At 43.0% G+C, this 10,343-nt stretch overlaps 1 protein-coding gene across 1 annotated transcript; it reads left to right on the top strand.

Annotated features, from left to right (window-relative positions):
• Positions 1-384: 384 nt before the first annotated feature.
• LOC116507102 (1-acyl-sn-glycerol-3-phosphate acyltransferase epsilon-like) lies at positions 385-4,313 on the top strand. The gene is made up of 3 exons (XM_032215043.1): positions 385-706; positions 2,476-2,544; positions 4,250-4,313. The coding sequence occupies exons 1-3, from the start codon at positions 488-490 to the stop codon at positions 4,295-4,297; spliced, it is 336 nt and encodes a 111-aa protein (XP_032070934.1). The 5' UTR covers positions 385-487; the 3' UTR covers positions 4,298-4,313.
• The last annotated feature ends 6,030 nt before the right edge of the window (positions 4,314-10,343 follow it).

Consider the following 10,343-nt stretch of genomic DNA (forward strand, 5'->3'; position numbering starts at 1 on the left):
CTAACTTTAGCGGCTACTCCGGGAGCCGCAACAGGGAACTCCGAGCCGCGCATCTCCGCACTTGGCGCCTGTCGAAGACCGAGGCGCAGCGCCGCCGTTCAGCCAGCCAGCCGGCCGGCCGGAGCCCCTCCGTCCCGGCCCCGCCGTCTATTCGCACCTTTGCAAAACCTACAAGCCATCCCTGCGGGAGAGGAGTAAAGGCAAAGGCGGAGGAAGCGGCTCCTCGGCGGCTCCCGACGCCCGAAGCGGAGCTGGGTTTGCAGCCGACGCCGGGCGTGGGAAAAGGTGAGCGGTGGGGGGGGGGGGGGCAGCGGCAAGTGTTGCCCGAGGGGTCCGCCTCCCCACCCGCCCCTGCTGCCTCCACCTCGGCTGCGGAGGTCCCCCTCCTCTCCCTGGGCAGCAGCCGGAGCCGCCGGTGGTGCGAAGGACCCTTAAGGGAGCCGCAGAAGCCGAAGCGCGCCCCGCGGAGCAGGAGGAGGAGGAGAAGATGCTGCTGTCGGCGCTGCTCCACGTTTACTCGCTGCGCTACGTGCTGCCCGCCGCCGTCATGCTGGGCACCGCGCCCACCTACATCCTGGCCTGGGGGGCCTGGCGGCTGCTCTCGGCCCTGCTGCCCGCCCGCTTCTACCCCCGGGTGGACGACCGGCTCTACACCCTCTACCAGAGCATGGTGCTCTTCTTCTTCGAGAACTACACCGGCGTGCAGGTGAGCAGGGAGGGCGGCTTGCACGGGCTGCGCTGGGGCTGGGAGACTCAAAGAGGGCAAATGGGGATAGACGCCCTTGCAGGCTTCCCAGACCCCCCCAGCAATGGAGCCCCCCAGGAGAAGGCTTTGAGTGGGGGGGGTCTAGTTGAAGGTCTGTAGGGAGAGGCAGAGTCCCCCTACCTTGCTCAGTTCAAAGTCAGCAGCATTGCAAATATTGGCAGGAGGAAGAGAGCCAGCATTGGCCTCCCTGGTCCAGGGTCCTCTCCTCCACCAAGGATAGCCATAACACTTAGCAACAACACTTATATGCCACTTTATAATCAGGGGTGGGTTCCCGCCAGTTCTAAACTCTTCTATAGAAGAGGTTCCACAAATCTACGGTGCTGTTTAGAACCGTTCCAGCTCCATCCCCCTCCCCCGGCCGTCCACACATCAAGATGAAGAGCGAGAGGAGGAATTCTGGGAGTTGAAGTCCACAAGTCTTAAAGCTGTCAAGTTTGAACTCCCCTGGGTTTTTTTTTTCTAAAGGGTTAGGGGTGCAAGGGTCTTATAACTTGACAGCTTTAAGACTTGCACACTTCAATGCCAGAGTCCCTGAGCCAATGTGATTGGAAGAGGAATTCTGGGAGTTGAAGTCCACAAGTCTTAAAGCTGTCAAGTTTGAACTCCCCTGGGGTTTTTTTCCTAAAGGGTTAGGGGTGCGAGGGTCTTGTAACTTGACAGCTTTAAGACTTGCGTGCTCCAATGCCAGAGTTCCTGGGCCAACATGACTGGAGGAGGAATTCTGGGAGTTGAAGTCCACAAGTCTTAAAGCTGTCTAGTTTGAACACCCCTGGGGGTATTTTTTCCAAAAGGTTAGGGGTGCAAGGGTCTTGTAATTTGACAGCTTTAAGACTTGCGTGCTTGAAATGCCAGAGTTTCTGAGCCAACATTTTGGTTGCTAAACAAGAGCATTGTTAAGTGAGTTTCACCACATTTTACAAGTTGGCCACACCCACCCAGTCACATGGCTGGCAAGCCACTCCCACAAAACAGGCCACACCCACAGAAGAGGTTCTAAAAAATTTTGAAACCCACCACTGTTTATAGTGCTTTACAGCCCTCTCTAAGCTCTTTACAGAACCAGTATATTGCCCCCAACAATCTGGGTCCTCATTTTACCCACCTCGGAAGGATGGAAGGCCGAGTCAACCTTGAGAGTGAAGTATTGTATCTCATAGGTTGTATTTTATCCATACTCGTTTGGAATAGATCAGCTGTGAATTCTTAGAGGGGTATAATAGCTTTGCATAAATACAGATAGTCCTCGGCTCACGACCACAATTGAGCCCAACATTTCTGTTGTTAAGTGAGTTTGGCCCCATTTTACGACCTTTCTTGCCACAGTTGTTAACTGAATCACCCCAGTTAAGTTAGTAACATGTTTGTTAAGTGAATTTGGCTTTGAATATCAAAGTTATAGGGTAATGCCATAACCCAGCTTTAAGAATTGAAATATATAGGCAGATGTGTTAACCATTGAGCTACACAGCTCGACTCCTTATCAGCCAACGGGGTGTTTTTGTGAGGTCTGCAGAGTGCAAAAACTTTTTTTTTAATTATTTGCCTCTTCAAAATCTTGGTGCGTCTTATACTCCGGTGGGTCTTATACTCCGAAAAATACGGTATATACTTTCGGGCTATATAAAGAAGAAACAAAAGTTAACGCTTGATTTTAAATTTATTTCTATACAATTAAGATAACAAAGTTATTTTTTCTCCTTTCCTAGGTAATTCTGTATGGTGATTTGCCTAAAAGTAAGGAGAATGTGGTATATATATCAAATCATCAAGTAAAGGTTTGAACATTGCTGGTTTCTCTATAAGGCATTTTATGTAACATTAATAATTATAATGCTGCCTGATAAGCTACATAGCATGGGAGGATCTAATAAAATAATAATATAGGATCCAGACTGGGTCTGATTTAGAAGGTAAACTGCATTGCATTCATTATAGCCAGGCAAATTTGTATCATCAGCTTAAATAACACTAAACCAAAAACATTTTAGGATTCCCGTGTAAGATATCTATCAGTGTTAACATCTATTTCATTAATGTCAATAAAACAAAATAGAGATATCTTACAGAAGAATGAAACCAAAACAGTTGAACACATGCTGGATATGTTAAATATGGCAATATAATTGATTATTTATAACACAATTTTGCTTGACGCTTCTGAAAACGTCAATTGGTGATGCGCAAGGGAACATCTCATTTTGAAATTCTTGTAAACATTTTGACAAGAATTAAAGGGTACATTCCACATTTGTGCCTCCTAATTTTATCCATCGCTTGCTTCCATCATTAAACCAAGATCCATGCTAAAATAGCAGTGCCAATACAGATTTAAGTTTCGCTATAACGTACTTGTTAATCCCAAATATTAACAGCGGTCAAATGTAGAAAAATAGTTGAAAACCCAGCTTTGCTTTTCAGTCGAATATGCTCCCAGTTTGTTTAATGGTATATAATTTAGTAGCAATATTAATAAGGATAAATAATCTGTAATTTTAGGGGGTTGTGATCCCCCTTCTTGGGAAGATTCAAATGATTATTCCCATATTAGATCTCTTATCACTATAAACAACCATTTTTCATCCTGCATGAATTGTTTACTTACATATATTCTTACTTTTTTTTCAACATAAACTTGATGGCAGATTTCATTCCAGTAAACTATGAAAGTTCCATTAGATAGAGTGATTGAAATTTATAAACATACATGTAGCAGGCTACAATTGCAGTGGTTAAAATAATGAAACCCCTTTTATGTGGAGATAATCTAGCAATGTTCTTCTATTTTAATGCACTATTGTAATTCTGTTAAATGCAACATGGCTGTTTATTTGTTTGTTTATTGTGTGTACACACACAATTTTAAGCTATTGACTCGATTAATCATTATAAATAGGGCTTCCCTTGTCCTAAAGAGTAGGACTCTATTTTAATATTCACAATAGGTCTATTTCTATAGTCTTCCTTCCTTCCTTCCTTCCTTCCTTCCTCCCTCCCTCCCTCCCTCCCTCCCTCCCCTTTCCCAACAATTCTAGGAATAGAATAAAAAATAAAGATTTAAAAAAATTAATAACTATAACTATCCTATAACTCTCTGTCATTCATTTTCAAAATCCTGTAGTTTTTAACTCTGCATTCTTTTGGCCAATAAGTGAAGTCACAGTATCCCTCTTGCTCCTGTGGAGCTTCAATAGAATTAGCTGCTGCATGGAAGATTTCTTGTCTTTTTCCCAGAAGGGGAAACTGGTAGAGAACATCAAATGTTGCTGTTTGATCACATCAAAAGTTCTATATAACCCAACATCCTCTTTCATACTTTGACTGACAGCCGATAGTCCACTTGCTGCTGATTGTTACCAGCTTAATATCCTACATGCCTCAAAATGGTAGAGGTCATGTGTACTATAAAATACATGGAAGTGTTGATTTCATGCATGATATTATCCGCATTATTCTTTTTCTTCTTTTCTCTTATATCTGTAGCTACAAAGGAATTTGATGGTGTGTAACGTTCCCGTGGTTCGCCCATGAGGCCAATGGGGAGAAAAGACAGGAGACAACCTTTCTCAGGATGGAGCGACCCAGATTGGGGGTCTGAGAGCCCCTTTTATTGAGATAGGACAAAGGCAGGAGGAGCAATAGCATGTGAGTAAAGACAGCCTGTAAAAGTACAATTTCTAATCTACTGCTCAGTCTATATATGGTCAAATCCTGGACGTCAATGGTAGGGCACATCTCAGAATGTTATGTTATGTACTATCAGGATGTTATGGCGTTTTAGGAGTTTGTTTTCTCTTGTGTGGTTCAGCGTGGCTCTGCATGCCCTAGTATGAACTAGGGCATGGGGGACACACACCTACACAAGGAACTATATTACAACAATGGTGCAGCATTTTTTCCTTATCTATTTAATTTTTCTGAATATTAATCTTCTAAACAATCCATTAATACAGTACATGATGACACAAAACTGTTTTTTATTTCTTTAAAACCATGTTGTGCAGATTTTTTTAAAAAGATATTTTTATGCAAGTGGAATAACTCAGTGACTGCATTAATAACTCAATGCTGGAAATCATGCTTGCTGGTATTTAAGAAATAATACCGTACTGGCTTATGAGAAATCTACAATGCCAAGTAATATGTATATTTTACTCTCATTTTTATGCCCGAACCCTGTGCCAGATCTGCATAAACACGAAAACACTTCCTCTTCTTCCTGTTGATGCTGTGGTAGTGATGTCACTCGCACTCAAGTAAAATTTCCCTGTGACAGTTGATTACAGAATTGTGATGGAATGTATATTTCCTACCTCCAATAAACATCCTGTTGTGGAATGTGTGCGTGTTCTGAATATGCAAAAACAGAATGTTAGTTCAAGGAAAGAACGCTAGTAAACACATCTGAAGCTTTGGTTTTGATCCACAAAACAGGTCCCTAAATCATTGGCAGAGGAATAAGTTAACGTTTAAAAATTAATAACAGATCTTTAAAAAAGATTCTTTGACAACAGTTTCATATTGCTTCAAAAAAATTCTTCTGTACAGAGTACAGTAGATGAAGTGATGGCATATATGTATCAAATATAGGGTTGGTTTTTTTTTAAAGAGCCGAGGTGGCGCAGTGGTTAGAGTGCAGCACTGCAGGCTACTTCAGCTGACTGCTATCTGCAGGTCGGCGGTTCAAATCTCACCGGCTCAAGGTTGACTCAGCCTTCCATCCTTCCGAGGTGGGTAAAATGAGGACCCGGATTGTTGTTGGGGGCAATATGCTGACTCTGTAAACCGCTTAGAGAGGGCTGAAAGCCCTATGAAGCGGTATATAAGTCTAACTGCTATTGCTATTCTCTGAAGAAAAAATCAGAGCATAAGGGAAACAGTACACTTCAGTGATGGTATTCTGCCGGTTCACCTTGGTCCGGACGAACCGGTAGCAGTGGCGGGAGGCTCCTCCACCCACCTGCCCCAGCATCATTGATCTCTGTGCATGCGCAGAAGCACACTCCCAGTTCCAAATTGGTAGCGAAGATAAGAGGAAACAATTACTGATACATTTGATTAGAAAATTGCTGTTCTAGACAAAAAAAAATGAAATTACGTGACCACAAAATGCTTCAGCAGGTGTCAAACACCCCAATTGCAATCATGTGATATGAGACGGCACTGTGACGGTGGTCATATGTCACTTTTTCAGAGGCCGCTGTTACTTTGAATCGTTGCGAATCATAAATTGAGGACTGCCTGTAGTCCCTTCAAAAGAAATGCATTCCTCTCTAATGCCTCTTTTTTCTTTTAAGAGAGCTGTGCAGTGTTTCGGATTACCAGTTCCAGACACAAAAATCAGATTAAACAACCTGGCGACAGTTTGAGTCATTTGGGGTTTTTAAAAAATTATTATATTCATGCTTTCGTGGCTGAAAAAGTGAGAGTGGGATGGATAGGAATTCTATGAGCTGAAGACTATATAACTCTGGAATTTCCCTGTTTTACTGATAGCTGGAACGAGACAGGCTTATAGGATTCAACCAAAGTAATAATTGACAGCCTTCTTTTGTTTTTTTGCAAGAGAGGTGGGAAAATGACACGATGACATTCACATTTCTCATTTGTTTCGGAATTTTATTATTGACCAGCAGATACAGCTTTGCTTATTCTTGATATTTGATGTATACGTTTATGGGGCAGCTAATCTCTTCCAAAATGAGGTGCTTTCCACAATGAAGGCAATTTAGTCTAACTGCCATTCAAAAAGTTTGGCTGATACACAGAATAATGTTCCAGTTGTGCTTTGTTTTTGGGAAGGCAGAATGAGCAGAGAAGATTGTGGAGACATTGCTTTAGAAAGCTGCTTCCAAGAAGTGCTTCGGTTAAAGGCTGGTTGAAGCTTCACCCTAATAGCTTTCTGTTGTGGCCTAGCAGGAGCCGTTGGAGCTGCCACCAGACTCCGACAGTGAGGGGCCCTATGAGTCGGCTCTGGAGGATGTGGAGGACCCTGGACAGGGTTCTGACTCCGAGCAGGGCGCAGAGAGGCTGCTTGGCCACCAGGAGGCGCCTGAGCCTTGGACCAGTGGGGAGGAGACAAGGGAGTGTGATCCTGATGTCATGCATTGGAGCAGTGGGGAGGAGACAAGGGAGTTGGTCCTGGATGCCCAGCAATGCCGGACAGATCGACGTAGAGAGCAGCTATGCAGTTACCAAAGATAATTGGACCCGGGTGATTGTAATTAGGGTCCTCTCAAGATAGTATTTAAAGAGAGACTGGGAGGAGCCTGGTTTTGCAGGATTCAACGTCATTCCTAACGCTGGAGAAGCTGTTATCTGTCGAAGTCTGAGTTGCTGCCAAGGTTCTTATCTGTTTGTTATGCTTGGCTTTCAGCCACCGAGGTTTTGGTTTCTTGCTAATAAAGTGCTGTGACATTCCAGTTAAGCTTGTCTCGGCATTCGTTACTGGACAGAGGAGTGGGTCAGAACAGCTTTCTATAACACTAATAAAGCTGGCATGAGATGTTTGGCTTCCTTAGCAACATAATGATAGCAATAGCACTTAGAGTTATATACCACTTTACAATGCTTTACAGCCCTCTCTAAGCGGTTTACAGAGTCAGCATATTGCTCCCAACAATCTGGGTCCTCATTTTACCCACCTCGGGAGAATGGGAGGCTGAATCAACCTTGAGCCTGGTTTGGACTGAGATTTGAACTGCCGAACTGCAGCTAGCAGTCAGCTGAAATAGCCTGAAGTACAGCGCACTAACCACTGCGCCACCTCAGTTCATGATAGAATGTGACTGGTCAAAACATCTGAGGGACTGTCATAAAAAAAAACAACAATCCAAAATAAGAAATAAAGTCTTTTTGACCCCCAGCTACTCCTGGTGATAAAAAAAATTATGTTAACTCTTTGTATCCTAATACATCAATCTTTGCATTAGCTCTTATGCAAAGCAGTATTCATGAAATCCGTATTGTATACAATATTTTAAATGAAAACGGTGTTCCTAAAACTCAACAGCTTCTCTCTTTATTCTTCTTGGAGAAACCCTTCCAAAATATTTATTAGAGCATTAAAAAATGCTTTAGTGTATATAATCCACAACAAACTTTTTATTTACTTGGACTGAATCTATTATTAAATGGACTTATATAACAGGACCAGTGGTGGGATTCAGCCGGTTCGCACCTATTCGGGAGAACCGGTTGGTAACTTTCTAAGTAGTTGGGAGAACCTGTTGTTGGAAGAAATCTCCTTTCATTTTTTTCCCACTTTACAGGGCTAATCCTGTAAGGAAGGCAGGGAGGAAACATTCTGGTGTTGTTTCTAGCCTAATCTTTATTGCCCTGCTTACAGAAACTGCCTCTCCCGTTAACCCTTATTACATTGTAACAGCTAAGGCAGAGCGCCCATTGAACTGAGTGACATTGAGTTGGCCACACCCACCCAGTCACAAGACCACCGAGCCCCACCTACCCAGATAGTCATTAGGGCAGAGAACCGGTTGTTAAATTAGTTTAGTTTAGTTTCCTTTATTTGTATGCCGCCCTTTTCCCTGGGGGGACTCAGGGCGGCTCACAATTCAAAAAGGGGCGGGGGAGACAAACAGTAGACAATACAACATGTTAAAAAAAAAGAGCACAACAGTCACACAGTTCGGGTGGGGCTACAATCTTAACCCCAGGCCATCCGGGACAGCCAGATCTTTAAAGCGGCGCGGAAGGACTGGAGGGTGGTGAGGGTCCGAATCTCCACGGGGAGTTCGTTCCAAAGGGTTGGAGCAGCAGTGAACCCGTCCACTGAACAGGACTTTAACTTTCTCGATCTCACCCTCATAAATTTTGCCATGAGACAACATAGGGCATGATTTGAAAAATGGCGCCCTGCAGGAATAAGGCGTGTACATTCCTTGTCATTTCCATTGTTAGCGAGTGAACATTGATTTTAATAGTTTGCTGAAACATACATAAGTGATCTAAGAGGTGCAGTTACTCCTCGACTTACAACAGTTTCGTGACCGTTCAAAGTTACGACGGCATTGAAAAAAGTAACTTATGACCATTTTACACCTGACCATTGCAGCATCCTCTGGTCAGGTGATTTACATTCAGATGCTTGATAATTGACTCAAATTTACGACGGTTGCTGTGTCCGTTTGTGAGCTTCACACAAGCAAAACCAATGGAGAAGCCAGATTCACTTAACAACTGAGTTATTAATTCAACAACCGCACTGATCAACTTAACAAATGTGGCAAGAATAGTAATAAATTGGGGCAAAACTCCCTTAACAAATTTCTCACTTAACAACATAAAATTTGGGCTCACTTGTGTTTGCACGTTGAGGACTTCCCTGTGCTTTGTATTCCAAAGAGAAACTCTTTGACTTAGATAAATTTTCCTTGACGTATCCACACAGAGTCAACTGTCTTTGGGTTAAAATGCGCGCTTTTTTCTCTCTTCTTCTTTTTAAATAGAAAAATATTGTAAAATAAAAACAAACCTTTATGTTCCTGTTGTTGCAAAGCCAAATTTAAGAGCACAGAAAGCTGCTTTACAGCATGTAAAATGCTGCTACGTTATTATTTTTGTATTCTGCTTTATTCATCGTTAAGAATTATAAATGTAATCAACTTGTTTATATAGTAGCACAGTGGAATGTACGTGAAATGAAGTGCCAGATTTAATGAAAAGCAATAGCAATAGCAATAGCAGTTAGACTTATATACCGCTTCATAGGGCTTTCAGCCCTCTCTAAGCAGTTTACAGAGTCAGCATATTGCCCCCAACAACAATCCGGGTCCTCATTTCACCCACCTCGGAAGGATGGAAGGCTGAGTCAACCTTTGAGCCGGTGAGATTTGAACCACCGAACTGCAGATAGCAGTCAGCTGAAGTGGCCTGCAGTGCTGCATTTAACCACTGCGCCACCTTGGGAACAAGATGAAAATCAAGATGAAAGCAAAAAGTCCAGTAAGCTTCTTTATTTCTTCTTTATACAGTATATATGTTCTCTCCCCCCCCTCCCCATTGTATTTGTGTGTGTGTATGCTTATATTTGTGATATCAGGTTCCACAAACGCAAACTTCAAGAGTCAATTCCCCTTTCAGAATCAAATGCTGCTTTATACTTTTCTTCCACGAAGTCAGGCAGGTATTGTAAGCAGTTCTTTTGGTTTAGTTGCTGGAAGGATAAATAGCAGTTAGACTTATATACCGCTTCATAGGGCTTTCAGCCCTCTCTAAGCGGTTTACAGAGTCAGCATATCGCCCCCACAATCTGGGTCCTCATTTTACCCACCTCGGAAGGATGGAAGGCTGAGTCAACCCTGAGCCGGTGAGATTTGAACCGCTGAACTGCTGAACTAGCAGTCAGCTGAAGTGGCCTGCAGTACTGCACTCTACCCACTGCACCACCTTGGCTCAACATTTGTTCTTTTCCAGGAAAAGTCCTGATATTCAGATGCACACCTGTGTTTGTATAGAAAAATTAGGCTAACACCTCTTAACCGAAATTAAGCAAAATTTATTTAGAGAGAAAGTCTAAATTTAGTTTAAACTAGAGTATACAACTAGCAAATGTTAC

Source organism: Thamnophis elegans, chromosome 4 (genome assembly GCF_009769535.1).
Source record: "Thamnophis elegans isolate rThaEle1 chromosome 4, rThaEle1.pri, whole genome shotgun sequence".
Lineage (NCBI taxonomy): Eukaryota > Metazoa > Chordata > Lepidosauria > Squamata > Colubridae > Thamnophis > Thamnophis elegans.